This window comes from Microcaecilia unicolor, chromosome 13 (genome assembly GCF_901765095.1).
Source record: "Microcaecilia unicolor chromosome 13, aMicUni1.1, whole genome shotgun sequence".
Classification (NCBI taxonomy): Eukaryota; Metazoa; Chordata; class Amphibia; order Gymnophiona; family Siphonopidae; genus Microcaecilia; species Microcaecilia unicolor.
Window position 1 is genome coordinate 59,754,080 of NC_044043.1, and position 17,138 is coordinate 59,771,217.

A 17,138-nucleotide genomic window follows, 5' to 3' on the forward strand; every position below is an offset into this window, starting at 1 on the left:
GTGTTGTCATCCAAAAGTGAAGGAAAGATCACCGGCCCCATACTCCAGAGAAAGCGGCTGAGTTGGCTGACATCTTTGTGGCCATATCCGCAACAGCCAGGATCTAAGGACAGCCCAGGGCCCTGAGCCAAATACCCCTGCAACCCAGTGGCGTTCCTAGGGTCGGTGACACCCGGGGTGGATCGCTGATGCCCCCCCCCCCGGGTGCATCTTTACCTGCTGGGGGGGGGGGGGTGCTACGCGCCTGTCGACTTCACTCGTTCCCTGCTCCCTCTGCCCCGGAACAGGAAGTAACCCGTTCCGGGGCAGAGGGAGCAGGGAACGAGTGAAGTCGACAGACGCGCAGCACCCCCCCAGTGGCGTGCACCTGGGGCAGACCGCCCTCACCGCCCCCCCTTAGTATGCCACTGCTGCAACCTCAAAGACAGCAAACCCTTCAGTGTTCCCCAAAAACCTAAAGACTTTAGGCACAAGCGTCCTTGTTACCAGTGTGGACATACAGGACATTTTAAAGCTGATTGCCCAGCTAATCCCAAGCCTGCACTGGAGCATTCCAAATCCTGCACCAAAGCTGGCGGCTTTCGTGGATAGCTCCATTCCAGTGGAGACATTACGCAGAATGTTTTTGTTACAACCAGAGCTAGTACCGGAAGAGGTTATTCTTCCATGGTGCACTGCAGATGTAGAGTTAGCCAATGGATCCAGAGAGACTGTACCCATTGCTTGAGTATACAGAGAAGTAGGAATAATGAAAAACATGTTTAGCTGTTTTCACTAAGATTTATTGGCCACTACTTGTGTTTTCAGCTATTAAACTTTAAAACAGCAGCAGTGTTTTTATGGGGAGGGGGACAGAGTTTTCTAAACTCTAAGCTTTGGCGGGTTCCTATGAACCGTTTTATTGTGTCAAACTGCTAACTAAAGAAAAAAGCTTGCATCTATAGTATTTTGCTATGGAAGAGAGTATTCCTGGTTTCTGGCCTCAAGAGGTCCAGTACATTTACTCTTCTTGATTTTGCTTGGTCATACTGCTGTCATATACACAAGGTAAGGTAGCAGGGTGTTCACACCTCATATTGTGCTGGTTCTCTATCAGCCAAGAAGGATCATACACTTACAGAACAGTTTGTGGATTTCTCTGAAATGTTCCCATGCAACACACATTTTTTCCTGTTACTGGAGCAACTCTCTTACCTGTGTTTCTCTCGCAGGGTGAGAAGAACAGTGTGGACTGGGGAGACCTAACCCTTGTTCTGCCCTGCCTGGAGTATCATAACAACACTTGGACTTGGCTGGACTTCGCCATGGCTGTCAAGAGAGACAGTCGCAAGGCGTTAGTTGCTCAGGTAAAGATCAGCAATGCTTCTTTGTATCCTTAAGCCAAACATCAGGAAAAAACAATTGTGAGGCAGTTAGATAGCCCCATTCCAAGACCCCTTGCATAAGATGTGGATGTGTTCCATTTCATGAGGATGAGCATTTACTGGAAATAATTACCCTGTCTGCAAATGATGAAAGTCTGAAGCAAAACTGAAAAAGCCCTATCTATGGGGAATTATTGCTATCAGACCAGATACTAGTTGTAAAATAAAAAGGAAAAGAAATCTGGATATTTGGAGGTTGTTTTAATAGTAGAAGACCTGATTTCATGTTCTGGACTGAATATAGTTAAGGATGCAGAGGAGGGGGAGAGTGTTTCAACCATTGTACAGTTGTGAAGCGTATTGGTCAGAGTCAAATTCTATGCCAAAGCGTGTTGTAGTTTGTAGCCAGTGGGAGAGGGCTCTAATTCCAACAGATGGGTTTAAGTTGGGAGGGAATAAAACTAGGAGAAAATCCTTGGGTAGCTGAGTAATAGTATATAACACACTAGATCATTAGAAATTGGTTCCATTTAGATTGAAGTACAAAGGAATATGAGAAAACTTCAAGGACCACACACACACTAAAAAAACAAACAAAAAAATCTTTTTCCTTTTCCAAGTATTCTAATTAGTGAGACTGGCATTTCTGAAGGATAACCATCATACTTTAGCCAGTCAAACTGCTCGGAATCTGACTACACCAGATTAGCTACAATATAAATTTGCTATTCTATTGAGCTTTTATAACATTTCTACGCTGTTACTGTCCCTGGTTGAGTGACTATGACTTTGTTTCCCAGGTTATTAAAGAAAAGTTGCGCCTGAAACCGACCACATCGGCTGAGGGCAAAGGGAAAATGGAGGTGAAAGTAGAAGGGAGCCGCCCCAAACAACAGGAGGAGGATGAAAAGGCACGGCTTCTGATTGGGCTCAGCATGAGTGATAAGAACCCCAGCAAGAAGTCCATCTTTGGGAGGAGAAAGTAGGAGTAAGCAGGCTGGAGAACTGCTGTCCATTCCTGCTGCAACAAGCCGATTCTCCTAGCCTCCAAAGGAACAACCGGGGAGCAGATGGCTGTGCTTTCGAAACCAAACTTTGTTTAAATGCAGAAAAAAAACCAAAAGGATTCATAGTGGATTGTGGACTTAATGAGCAAAGATTATCTCTGGAGAAATAAATGACTTAGACTGGTGATAGTGAATAAGGTGTTCTTGGGATTTTAATGGCGAGTTCCGAAGTGCTTCCACCCATCTGTCCTGGTGCAGGAAGTTCTGCATCTTCATTCCCCAGAGCCGATATTACATTTAGTTCACCTTCTGAGCTATGTCACTTACTTTTAATGCATTTGTGAGTTAGCCCCCAACCCCAAAACTGAAAAAAATGAAGGAAGAAAATTAAGTAAAGAAAGCTGAGCTGGAGAAAATACGCAGAGCTTTTTTCATTCTTCTGTGGTTTAGGATACATGCAGCCATTTTTTGTGTAGCTGCCCAAGCAGCATGGGGCCAAGGTTACAGTTGTTATTATTGGTACACAGGGGATAGAAGGCTATTGGTATAAGGGGGGCAGAGGGAGAAAGCTCAGTTCTGCTTGAACTGCACTGGAGCAGATAAAACGTTTGTAGGGAACAGTCATTTTATGACCAAATGAAATGGACTGCTCTCCAAAAGAAGAAGCCTCCTTTGTGAGTGTAGGAAGAGGGTTTGTCAGATGTTTTGCTCTGCAAGGTCAGTGGTATATCTAGCATGTCAGAAAAAGTGGCTGTAGAAGCTGGGCTTTGAGAGCAACCAGTGTATAAGCTTGATGGAAGCAGGCTGTGCTGATCCCTGGCTGTCTGAGCTTTATCCAGAACTGGGTGTGGTGAAGGCCGAATCCTGACATTTGCTTTTTTCATGGGCAGGGGAAGGATGTAGAGAATAAGCATTCTTTTATAGATTTTTACTTAATACCACCCCTCTCTTGCACGTTATTGGAATAATGATTAATGATGTAAAGGTGCTTAAGGTAATTATATTATTTTTTATATGTACTTCTCTGTAAATATTTATAGAGACCTTGGACCAGCCCTTGTTTGTTCTATACTGCTGCACAGATGTATAAACTTGTTCTCAGACAAACCATTTGCACTTTTCAGTAAGGACTCATTGCTATGTACATGTTTGAAATTCATCTTTTTACCTTGAAAAAAAAAAAACAACCAATCTGCTGATTTGATGATCTGCTCTCTGTGTGGCTCCATTTTTTTTTTTACAACTTATCTTTTCTCCTTGACTCCTCCCTGCATACTCATTTTGCGGATAGGGCTAGTAATATACGATGGAATTACAGAGTGCGACATGAAAATTACCTGCCAGAACAGGTAGAAGAACATGATCATGATCCTGTCCGCAGAAGCTACAGCAGTCACACGCAGGAACCTGTGAAATAAAAAGTAGGGATGAGCGGGTAGAAACTTTTTGTTTTTTTCATTTGGGTATTTTTTTTTTGTTTGCTTTTAATGAATGCTAGTAATCGTGCACCTTCTTTCCCAATCAACATATAGAATTGTTCACGCATGTGTCCTATCAGGATGAGTATACACGATGTACAAAGAGGGTTCTCTATGTGCATACAGTGTGCCCTCTTACGAGTGGATGACATTAATTTCAATGTATAGGCCATCTCTCACAAAAGATTCTGTCTGCCTTCTGAGGTGGAGTTCATCCTGTATTGGGTGAGACCTTTCGATGTGTGTATTCCAGAGTGTAGTCTGCTTGAATGGGGGTTTGTTGCTTGATGTTACATCGCTTGGTTATCTGTGGAGGGAGTGTGCTTGGGGGGGGGGGGGGGTGTTCTTTGAGAGGACTTTAGTGAGCTCATCAAGGAGTGGTGACCTCTACAGAGCCCATGAGTGTGGCTCTGGCTGCCTTGTTGGGCAGACTGCATTAGAGGCCGACTGAAACTGTAGCCCCATCATTCACTGCTGTTGCAAACGATCAATAGATTTACCAAATCCCATTGTAAACTAGATACTTGCCCTAGTCATTTAATAAAATCTGCTCCTCAATGTTTTTTAATCGATCTCACCTCCTATCTAACATGGATCCTTTCCTGCTGACAAAGGTAATATATTCCATTAATTTGACTACAAGAGGGATGGATGCAACTGTGGGCGATAGTTATGTCATTTAATTTTTTCTTCTGGTCTTTGGGGATTGGAGTAAGTAATATATTACCTTTGTCAGCAGGAAAGGATCTATGTTAGATAGGAGGTGAGATCGATTAAAAAACGTTGAGGAGCAGATTTTATTAAATGACTAGGGCAAGTATCTAGTTTACAATGGGATTTGGTAAATCTATTGATCGTTTGGGTGACTGTATCCTCAGGGAGTTGAAATTTGTCCATATTCGGTCAGCTGGATATTCGTCAGTAGTTGGGTCTAAGTAATCAGTAAATGTTTCGTAATTAGAAGAGTTAGTTGATAAGGTGGATCTTAATTTGTTGATTGAAATAAGTGGCTAGATCATTTGCTGATGGAGTATCAGAATTAGTTGAGGTGACCGGTGTAACATCTAGTAGGTTATGAACAGATAATTCTCATATTACTATAGCCTTCTGTGTCTTTCTGTCTCTCCACCTGGTGGCGTTAGGACCATAATTCCTGGAGTCCTGGACATTCCAGGTTACAGGTAAGTGGTACCTTTATACCTGGGAGAGGGCAGGAAGATAAACATTACTCATGGGGATTTATAGAAATATTTGGACTTGGCTTGCATTACAGGGAGGGGGGAGGACAATGTGCTTGGTGTCTACAATCTATGGGGTAGGTCTGTTAAGGGACATTAAGCTCTAATGCAGGCCTATGTGCATGAAAACAATGCAAAGTGTTAAAGCATTTTACAGTAAGTAACCTGTTTGTGTGTGCTAAACAGTATATTTTTTTAAATTATTTTGTGGAGGGAGGGAGAAAACACATCCATGTGGTTATTGTGTCCATAATATGGAAGCCCATAACGCCTCCTAAATAGGAGGCAGTAAGTGCTCTCCTTCAATTTTTTTTCAGGTTATGCATGATAATGTGAACATTAGTGTACAACCTGAAAAAGAAATACTTGAAATTGCTGCACACTAAAATTTTTTTGAGGGCGCATGTCCACTGTAACCAACTAGCATGTCAACATGACAGTGCACCAACTAGTTAGCAGAGGTTTAATGCAGAAGCCCTTACTTGGAAGGCACTAAGTGCTTCCATGGTAATTTGTTTTTCTATATGACAGTGTGCTAATGCTAATATTAGTACATGCCCATATATTTTTATGAGACAAACACAAATAAGCCCTTTTATGGCTGCGCTAAAAGTGGGCATAGTGTGCCAGAAAGACCCTCCTTAGGGAACGCTAACCATATTTCTTAAGCCTCCCCTATACACACACACAAAACCTAAGTGGCCCTTTTATTAAGCTGTGATAAGAAACAGCCGTAGCAGATCTTCATACAAGACTTTCCCCGCACACTAAGGCCATTTTTATCACAGCCATTTTAAAGATCTTTTTTCCTATTTATTGAATATATGGCCATGCACTAATGTGTGCACTTAACCAGACACACCCACTCTCACCCTTGATATGCCCTGCTCAAAACAAATTCCAAAATAGTATTAACATTATATTGTCTAATAGACTCCACCCTTCTCACAGCCCCCCCCCCCCCCCACACACCTTGAAATGGGAGACAGAAGCAAATGTCATCTTGTAAAATAGAAGAACCTGACCGTACATGACACAGCTCAGGAGCAATTGGGACTCTCCTGCCCCAAAACACCACCAGGACATTTACAAGTTAGGCCCCAAAAAGAACAAATAATCTGTCAGATTGGCAAAACTTATTTGTGATTTTCAGTTATATAATGAGGTCTCTATGCACATCGAGAAACTTCAAAGAACAATCTGTGAAAGGACGGAAGCTCCACAGATTAATCAGATGAAATGCTGATACTACTTTTGGAAGAAAGGAAGGAACTGTGCACATCAAGACCCCCGCCTCTGAAAAGCAGAGAAAGGGATCCCTACAAGAGAGCCTGAAGCTCCAATAACCTACATGTCGACCCAACAACCACCAAGAACACTGTCTTTAGTGTAAGATCTTTCAAGGAGGCCTACGGAGCAGCTAAGGGAGGATTCTGAAGAGCATGAAAGACTACATTAAGGTTCCATTCTGGACACAGTATTCGAAAGTGAGGTCACAAGCAGCCTGCTCCCACAAGAATCAAACCATATTCAGGTAAGCCACAAGAGACATCTTCTGTAGAGGGCCCCTGAAACAGGCCAAAGCCGCAACCTGAACTTTTAGAGAACCTAACGTTGAGCCTTTCTGAAGGCCTGCCTGGAAAAATGTTAGGCTGTGCACGATCTGAGCAGGGAAGGGAGAAGCCCTTTGAACATCCTCCACACCCTCACACACACCATGAATGTAGAGTATTTCCTGGGCAACAACCAACACTGCATACTCCGCCTGGCAACCAGCATCTGAGGAAGATAAAAGGTTGTACTTCTGCAACACCAGAGACCAGCGACTAAGAAGAGACTCCTGTAATGGCTGCATATGAGCCCTTCCCCATGGCACCACTTCCATCGCCACCACTGCAATTAACCCCAGAACCTGGATGTAGTCCCAGACCCTGGGCCTGCCTTGACTTAGAAGACAAATTTGATGAACCAACTTCAACTTCCTGCAATCCCCGAGGAAGATCTTCTCCCTTGCTGTGTTGAATAGAATGCCCAGATACTCCAGTGTTTGCTGTTCTCAAAATTAATCACCCAACCCGATTGCAGAAGACAGACAAGTTTGTGTGTTGCCACCATGTTGTCCGAATAGGACAACGCACCAAAGGAAGGCTGCCACCACCACCGTAACCGTGGTAAACATTCTTGGTGCCATGGTGATACCAAAGGGCAAAGCCCTGAACTGAACGTAGAAATCTCTGATGCAGTGGCCATTATGGGTATATGCAAGTATGTCTCCTTGAGATCAAGGACGGTAAGAAATTCTCCTGCTTGAACTGAGGCTATGATAGTGTTTTCATTTGAAAACGGGACACTCGGAGGCAGCAGTTTAGACCTTTGAGATCTACGATCGAACGAAAGATGACTTCCTTTTTTGAGACAATGAATAGACTGAGTATCTGCTTTGTCCCTGTTCAGCCTAGGAAACTGGAACAATTACAGTGGCCTGAACCTTGGCCACCTTGGTTCCCTTTCAACAAGGAGACTTGAAGAAGAGAGGGGCGACCAGGCAGGACAACTCCGACTTATAACCTTCTGTATGAATATCCAGAACCAACTGCTCTGTGATTTTGGCCCACAACTCCCAAAACTCCTGAAGACATCCTCACACCTGAGGAAGACAAGAGTGGACCAGCCTCACATCACTGCAAAGCACAGGAGGTATTGGGTGCTTTAGCAGACTGAAAAGAGGTCTTCCTGTCCGCACAAAAGGAAGATCAGAAATCCCACTTTCAGGTATGCCAACCATAATGCTGACAACCAGGCTGATACCGTCTGCTGTCTTGAAAATCGAGTCCCCTGAAGACAGGAGCCTTTCGGTTTATCCTCCGGCAACCACTGTGTTTTAGTGTCCCCCATTCTTTCACCAAGTTACTAAGATCTTCTCCAAATATCCACTTGCCCTGAAAGGGCAGGTAACTAGGTGTGACTTTGACGCTGCATCTGCTGTCCAATGCTCCAAAGTTGCCGACATGCCATGACACACACATACTGCGGGCTGTAACGTGTCATAAATAGCATCTGCCAAGTAGGCCAACCCTGCTAACAGCTGGGTGTTATGGTGACCATCTTGTGTTGCAGACTGTTAATGCCATTTTAGGCCTACTCTAGCCACGGATGAGCTACACATTGTCACTTGAAGGCCCAAAGAGGCCACTTCAAAGGCTTGTTTCAGCGAGTCTTCTAGCCTTCTAGTCTATAGGTCATTTAGGGCAATGCCACCTTCACTGTCATAATAAGGGCGTCTACCCTGGGAAACTGCAATTTATCTTTATCCTCCAGATACAATGGTTAGAGACGAGCCATAGCTCTTCCTACCCGCATCTGGTGAGACCCATTCTGCTGTAATCAGGTCTTGAATGTCTGGATGCATCAGGAAGGTCTTAGAATGACCTCTGAGCCCATTCATAATTGATGAAGGTGGAACTACTAATACCAAATCAGAAGGCTCCTCAATGGAAAACACAGCCAATGCCTCAAAAACTAAAAGGACTGAGCTCCTCTTTATGAAACCTCAGTACTTTTGAGTCACTCCCTCCTTCAATGATGGCTCCTCTGAATAGACTGAGGCCACATCAGATAAGGAGAGAGAAGCAGAGGTAGACCACCAGGAATTGAGAGATGATGTTGAATGAGATCTCTTAGGAGCTGGAAGGGCAGCAGGGAGAGAAACTGAAGCACCTTGCAGCAACTCTAACTGTCTCTGCTTCAGTAAATAGGCCTGGTATAAGAAACTCTAGAGAAAACAAAGATCCCGATCCAGCTGAATGCTCTATTGGGCCCTGAAGTTGTAAAATGGCAACTGTGCTCCACATGTGATCAAACATAGCTCATTCCTCACTGCCAGTTGGCCCCAACAAAATGGCACCAGTTCTCACACTCTCCTACATCAAACTGTACACTTGCCCTGCTGGAAAGCCCACTCTGATGCAGCGCCAAATCTGAAGACGTAGTGCATGGGAGGGATCCTGATTGACAGCTTGGGACTGTGTTGTGCTGAACTTGTGCCCGTTGGGCTGAATGGCAACTCCTGTAGAGGCAGTTAAGTAGTTTTCCCGCTGTGGGAACTCCCCAGCCAATGTCAGGGTTTTGCAGTGTGTGCAAGCTGGGATTCCCTTAAGCTACCCACAAAGCTCAACTGGGGACTAGCTGTCCAACTGGACTGGGAGCAATGCACTCAAACAGAGGCTGAAAAGTGTGTCCATTCACCTGCTGGAGATAGAGAACGTCTCTTGGCATCCAGTCCAGCTCCTCAGTATTTTCTATCTCCACCTGCTGGTTGATGGATACAGTTATCCCACAGGTTCTGCAATAGGGAAACTATGAAACGGAATAACTCAATAACAGCAAATTTAAGAATACTTTGATACATGGAATGACAGTTTGTTAAAACCAAGTGGTCAGCATTTCTTCATTTGACAATATTTGTACCTTAGCAGTTACTCTTATCTGGATTATTAACTTTGGAATCCCATGTAAATTCTCATTAAGAAGTCTTTCTTCTTGATGAAAAAAAAACTTAGGAACATCAAAAATATGTTTTATACCTATACCTTTGGGCCCATTCTTGCTTTTGTCAATCTTAGATTGTAACAGTATTTATGCAGGTTGGCAGAAGAATCTGATGAAAAAAAAATTTAAACAGTACAAAACACAGCAATACGCTTGATTTTTATTCAGCTCATAAAAGTGATAAATCAAAAACAATGCAATCTGACCCCCCCCCCCCCCCACTGCTTCATAACATCTCACATCCCACTTAAACTTCATGCTTCAGCAGGGTATCTTCCCTAAAGAAAAAGGCAACATCCTGCTCACCCCAATACCAAAAGACACCAAGAAAAAACAAACAAACGACATTACCAACTACTGCCCAGTAGCATGTATCCCATAGTAGTCAAACTAATGGAAGGACTGGTGACCAAACAACTTAATGACTACATAAACAAATTCACTATACTACATGAGTCACAATCAGGATTTCGACCCCTACACAGCACCGAAACAGTACTACTTACTCTCCTATACAAATTCAAACAGGAAATAGCACTAAGCAAGAGCATTCTCCAATTTGACATGTCAAGTGCGTTCGACATGATTAACCATAACATACTGCTAAGACTCCTAGAATACTTCAGAATAGGTGGTAGCACTTTCAATTGGATCAAGGGTTTTCTAACCACAAGAACATATCAAGTGAAATAAAAAACAAACACATCGTCACCATGGAAACCAGACTGCGGAGTACCACAAGGATCACCACTATCACCGATACTTTTCAACCTCATGATGACCCCACTAGCTAAGACCTTATCCACCCAAGGCTTTAACCCATTTATCTATGCTGATGACGTTACATTATACATCCCCTACAAACATGATCTGGCAGAAATCACCAACGCAATCAAGCTCAGCTTAAACATCATGAACTCATGGGCAAATGCATTCCAACTAAAACTCAATACAGAAAAAACACACTGTCTCATCAGCTGATCCCAATACAATACATACAAATCCACAAACATCAATACCCCAGAATACACCCTCCCTATCTCAGACAGCCTGAAAATTCTCGGAGTAACAATCGATTGTAACCTCTCACTAGAGACCCAAGCAAAATCCACCATAAAGAAAATGTTTTTCTCAATGTGGAAACTCAAACGCGTGAAACCATTCTTCCCGAAGGAAATATTTCGTAACTGATACAGTCAATGGTACTAAGCCACACAGACTACTGTAATGGAATCTATACGGGATGCAAGGATCAAATCATAAAGAAACTTCAGACCACCCAAAACACAGCAGCCAGACTTATATTTGGAAAAATGCGTTTTGACAGCGCCAAGCCACTCTGAGAAAAACTACACTGGTTACCAATCAAAGAACGTATCACTTTCAAAATCTGTACAACTGTTCATAAAATTATTTATGGCGAGGCACCGGAATACATGACAGACCTCATCGACCTGCCAACCAGAAACACCACAAAGTCTAAACCTCCACTACCCAAGCAGCAAAGGACTCAAATACAAATCCACTTATGCATCCAGCTTTTCTTACTTAAGCTCACAACTATGGAACACACTGCCAAAAACAGTTAAAAACTACGCTCGACCACCTAAATTTCCGGAAAGCACAAAAGACAGACCTGTTCAGAAGAGCATACCCCACCGACCCAACATAAAAACACCTGAATACATGCGACACAACGTAACCAAAGACCATAATGGTCATTACCTGACTCTTCCTCTCCAAGTTCCCCCCAATTATACCTACCATACATGTACCTCATTCTACCACAACATCACATACATGTACCTCATTCTACTACATCACCTTGTATTTGTTCAGACCGGAATCGGCTAACGCCGTTAATGGAACTATGTAAGCCACATTGAGCCTGCAAAAAGGTGGGAAAATATGAGATACAAATAAATAAATAATTATAAAAAAAATAAAGTGTCACCATTGTTGCTGGACCTCCACTGGTTACCAGTGGAGGCACGTGTATATATATATATTGGTCTAGGATTCTTCAAGGGAAGGCTGCAGCTTATTTGTCAAATTAGACACCGATAAGAATAGGGGTCTATGCAATAATTTTCAACTGCATTATCCCAATCCGAGTGGTTTAAAGTATAAGACTATTGTTTAAAATAGTTTTTTTCTATCAAGTGCCTGTACCTAGAAGAATTCAAAACTATATTATTTTTAGGAAATCTTTTTAAAAACTTTCCTTTTAAAGACATTTTTAGGATAACTTTGAGTCTTGCTTGAAGTCAGAACTGGTAAAGGGATTAGTTATTTTTATTATTTTAAACTTGTATTGTCAATTTGCAGGGCCTGCCTGCTCCTCTTGTTTTCTATGAGCTGCACTGAACCCACTGGATAGTTGCTGTATATAAGAACCTAATGTAATGTAATATAACAACAAGGCAAATCATCCAAGAAAGATGAAAGGCCTACTCCTCACAAAATAAGAACAAAAAAATATTTAGTAAACCAAACCCTTAGAACTAAGAATAAAATGGTGATATTTATTCATACTTGTTGAATTCCTTCCTTGATTCCTTCTAGTCCAGTTTGCACAATCCATTGGTGCAAACTGGTCTAGCGGGATGATAAGGAATACTCTTACAAAACAAAAATTTCAGGTTTAACTTTAGCTCTGTGTTCAGTTATTTAAGGCTCAATTTGCCTTGTTAAATAATAAAATGCATAACACTTCCATTTCAGGGACTCTGCACATCACCCACATCCACTAGACTAAGGCAGCTATTAATACATTAATTGAACAAATATTCTCAATACAGAGTTAGACCAAGGAAAGAACAACTATGCGCATGGTGAGCACTCTGGAGGGCTGGTGCGAGGGAAAGGGGGAGCACTCTGGAGGGCTGGTGCGAGGGAAAGGGGATAGTGGGTCTTTCAGCCGGCATCATCCCTGTTCATTCAGCCCAGCTAGGAGAACAGGGCGCCATCTAGGGATCAAACTGCCAGGGAAAGCTGTAATGCAGGAAAAAAAACTACACTCCCCAGAAGCCAGTGCAGGGTCAGCTGAACTCCCAGGAGGGGGAGGGTGGAGTGACTGATTGGGAGATGAGGTCTGATCCTGGAGATGGGGAACAGCTGATGGAGCTTGGGGAGGAGGAGATGGGAGTGGAATAAAGAGGAGGTAGAAGGAGAAGGTAGAGAGGAGTGCATGGAGGTTGGAGGGCTTGCTCAGACTTCCACAGGAAAGGTAAAGGCTCTGGTGGCAGGAGTGTGGCCCAAGCTGTGCATACTTGGAGAGGATAAAATAATCCAGTGGGGAAGCCACTGGTGGAAGAAACTAACCCATAAACTATCTAAGGGTAGAAGATAGTGCTGATGAGGGGAGGCTACAATTGGGAGCAAGACAAAGGTTTGCTGGGTGTGATATTCTGAGTAAAGATTGGACTGTGTTAATAAGCTGAATGTGGAAAAACTGAACTGACTCTTGCATTCTTGATGAAGAAACTGCTTTAAGATTAAAGCTGTATTAAAAGATGCTGAGAAAATAAAGACCTGTGGTTTTCAAGAACTATAAGACGGCTGGAGTTTTGTGTTTCCCAGTCGTGAGCTGATCCTGGGCGCAGGTCAGCTGGGCAGCAGTTAAACTAGGACAAGCAGTGCAGCAAGGCGGTGGTTGCAGCTCGTACCGGGAAAAAGCTAGCCAAGCTAAGCAGGGTCGACCCCGGCTCTCACCTGGGTGACCTGGTTACAGCATGTACTCTAATGCGGGCACATACCTATTTATAAAGTACACAACAAACATGCTACTCAAACACAGACTTCTTTTAAAAAGTACTCCTGTTAGCACATATACTTACACATGCATGTCTACACAATTTTATAAAAGAAGTGAAGAACTTCACACACAGAAAATGCTTTATGAAATTATTAGTAAAACAGGCCCGTTTCTGACATAAATGAAACGGCGCTAGCAAGGTTTTCCTCGGAGTGTGTATGTTTGAAAGACATGAGTGTGTGTGTGTTTGTGGCAGAGAGAAAGAGAGAGTGTATGTGAGAAACAGAGAGTGAATGTGTGTGTGTGGGGCTCCGAGTTCCATGACTCCCTCCCCTCCGAGTTCCAGCCCCCCCCCCCCCCCTCTCCTCTCCTTCCCACCGAGTGCCATGCCCCCCTCCCTCTCCTCCCCAGCATGTTCTATGCCCCCCTTTCCTCGGAGTGTGTATGTTTGAGAGAGAGAGTGTGTGGGTGAGAGATGGAGTGTGTATGTGAGAGAGAATGAGTGAGAGACAGACAGACATGTAACCAGATATTAGCAAGTAAATCAAGAGGCTCGAGACAACGGATCCGAATCAAGAAAACTTTATTGCTAGCAGTGATGCAGCTGAGTGGCTCAGTAACACTGCATGCCCTGTATCATTTGCCACTAACATTTATAGGTTTTATCAGCAGTCATGCGCATTGAGTTCACAAAAAATTACACAGAAGTCAGGAAATCGAAACTTCTCACACAGTTCATTTTCATTACACAGACCAAAGGAATATACTGATAAGCATATGGCAGAAGCGAAACTCAGCACAAGCTATAACTGTTATCTGGTTGCACCTGCATCCTCTAGGCAAACTGTCCTTTTTGCAAGCTTCAGCAGTTCAGCTAACTATTACAAGTTATAGCTTCTTTAGCTAAAACACAATAGAGTGTTGTTTATAGCAAAAGCCTAACCCTGAATCTCCAGTCTCTGTAAAGCTGCCCCCAACAATCCCCCTTTGATACTTTATCATCTTCATAGTGGAAAGTATCATATTCTTGATTCGTAGGTTTGACCACGGAGCTGATGAGACCTTTAACCTTTCCAATGCTCAACCGGTGTGGTTCGTAGCTGCGAGGGAGAAGAAAAGGTTAGCCCTTCACCAGCTTGCTTATAAGTATCACCATTGTCGCTGCCCCTGAAATACAAGAAAAGCAGTTACTGGGTTGGTCCGACTAGGTGGCCCTAAACCCCTGCTCCGGCGATGGTTGCTTCACCGGTTTGAGACGGGGGGCTCCTAGTGATTCCCCCCCCCCCCCTTTGTAGCCGGACTAGTCGCAGCAGGAGTGGTGGCCCTCTAGCCAATCCTGTAGGGAAGAGATCAACAGTCAGTATCAGAGGTAGGGGCGGGAGAGTATGTTTGCAACGACATAATCTGGATGGCAGCCCTGCGGTCTGCTATACTTTCCATCATTCCCCTCACGAAGTTCATCAAAAGGGGTACAGTACAGGGTACAATTAGACAGAGCAAGAGTATGCCCGCTAGAATGACAAACATTCCCTTTAGACCACCCACCCCTGAAAACCAGTCCCCTAAGTTTTTTGTCCAATCCCACTCGCTCTTCCAGGTCTGTACTGGGACGTGGGCCATCTTCACCATGCGGTCAGCTATGTCTTGAATAGCCTTCTCCGTGTCATATATGAGGGTCTTAGTCTGATTCACATAGCCCTCCGCCTGACGTGGCACTATCTTTATGCATTTGGTGCAATTTGGGCTTAGCGAGGTGGCTGCACAGGAAGGGCATCCTAGGGCTGACAAGAGGACTATCAGGAGGCAGGTGGTCACTAGGGACTGATCTTGCTTCTTTGGATCGTCATCCTTAGGCCTTCGTCTCGAGTTATTCTCCACCCCGAGGATGCAGGCCTCGGAGATGCAGGCTTGACTTGGGTCCAATGTATCCATGTTGGATTTCCTGCAATTTTAACAGCAGTCGGGGTGGTTAGTAAGACAAGGGATGGCCCCCTCCATTTGGGTTTCAAACAATCAGCTTCATTCCATTCTTTAACCCACACCTCGTCCCCTACCTGAAACTGATGTATAGGGGTGGTCAGGATTAGAGGGCCTATGCTTTCCGTGTAATTCTGAATTTCCTGCACTGTTGATACATAGGCCTTTCATTTGCTTCACTAAAGAGTTCTCTCCCTGTATCTGTAATGAATCAGGAAACGAGGGTAGGGGTGGTGGTTGGCCATACATCATTTCATAAGGGGTGAGGCCCGTGGCTCTGGGCGTGCAGCGGAGGTGCAGCAGAGCTAGTGGGAGGAGATCTGGCAAAAGCCTAACTCTGTATCTCCAGTCTCTGTAAAGCTGCCCTCACTAGACAGTGTGTGTGTGTTTGTGTCAGCGAGAGAGAGAGTGTGTGTGTATGTGAGAGACAGAGTGAGAGTGAGTGTGTGAGAAAGTGAAGCCTTCAAGCCTTGAAGCATTCGTGTGCTCTGTAAGGCTCCATCTCCTCAATTGACGACACGTAGTTCCGGAACGTTGCAGGAATGCTTCAAGGCTTGAAGGCTTCACTTTCTCAGCTTCAGAATGTTGGAGGTGCGTTTTATTATATAGGATATTCAAAATCGTTAAAAGGGAGTTTTTGTTTTTCAAAATCACAAGAGTAAAATAGAGCTACAGGGCACAGAAAGGTATTGCATTTAAATTCAAAAGCAGTAAGTGTGAGAAGATACAGTGCATGTGCAAGTCCATGTATGCACCCTCATCCTTCCCGTTTCATCTGCCCGCAACCTCGAGTCATCTTCGACTCCTCCCTCTCCTTCTCTGCACATATCCAGCAGATAGCCAAGACCTGTCGCTTCTTTCTCTTTAACATCAGCAAAATTCGCCCTTTCCTCTCTGAGCACACCACCCGTACGCTCGTCCACGCACTCATTACCTCTCACCTTGACTACTGCAACCTACTCCTTACTGGCCTCCCACTTAGCCATCTATCCCCCCTTCAATCTGTTCAGAACTCTGCTGCACGTCTTATATTCCGCCTGAACTGATATACTCATAGCACCCCTCTCCTCAGGTCACTTCACTGGCTTCCAATCAGATACCGCATACAGTTCAAGCTTCTCCTTCTTACCTACAAATGCACTCAGTCTGCAGCCCCTCATTACCTCTCTACCCTCATTTCCCCTTACGTTCCCGCCCGTAACCTCCGCTCACAGGACAAATCTCTCCTCTCAGTACCCTTCTCCACCACCGCCAACTCCAGGCTCCGCTCATTCTGCCTCGCCTCACTCTATGCTTGGAACAAACTTCCTGAGCCCTTATGCCAAGCCCCCTCCCTACCCATCTTCAAATCCTTGCTCAAAGCCCACCTTTTCAATGTTGCTTTCGGCACCTAACCTTTATACCTTTCAGGAAATCTAGACTGCCCCTATTTGACTGACTGTACATTTGTCCTTTAGATTGTAAGCTCCTTTGAGCAGGGACTGTCCTTCTATGTTAAATTGTACAGCGCTGCGTAACCCTAGTAGCGCTTTAGAAATGTCAAGTAGTAGTAGTAGTAAAATAGAGCTACAGGGGCACAGAAAAGTATTGCATTTAAATTCAAAAGCAGTAAGTGTGAGAAGATACATTGCATGTGCAAGTCCATGTATGCATTCCTAAAGGGGAGTATAACTTCAAGAGTCTAGGAGCGATTTTGGCAGGCTCCTAATGCCCTCTGCTGGGCACAGGCAAGGCCTATCACAAACTGCAGCTCAGGGCGGGAATTCTCT

The 17,138-nt window shown here is 44.1% G+C and overlaps 1 protein-coding gene across 2 annotated transcripts in view; it reads left to right on the top strand.

Moving 5' to 3' along the window:
* Positions 1 to 3,563, top strand: part of KIAA0100 (KIAA0100 ortholog) — a 144,726-nt gene extending 141,163 nt beyond the window's left edge. For both annotated transcript variants that reach the window (XM_030222080.1, XM_030222081.1), the window contains exons 38-39: positions 1,212 to 1,346; positions 2,165 to 3,563. In XM_030222080.1, coding sequence (XP_030077940.1) covers positions 1,212 to 1,346; positions 2,165 to 2,350 — 321 coding nt within the window. In that variant the 3' untranslated portion in view covers positions 2,351 to 3,563. The remainder of the gene's footprint in view (positions 1 to 1,211; positions 1,347 to 2,164) is intronic.
* The last annotated feature ends 13,575 nt before the right edge of the window (positions 3,564 to 17,138 follow it).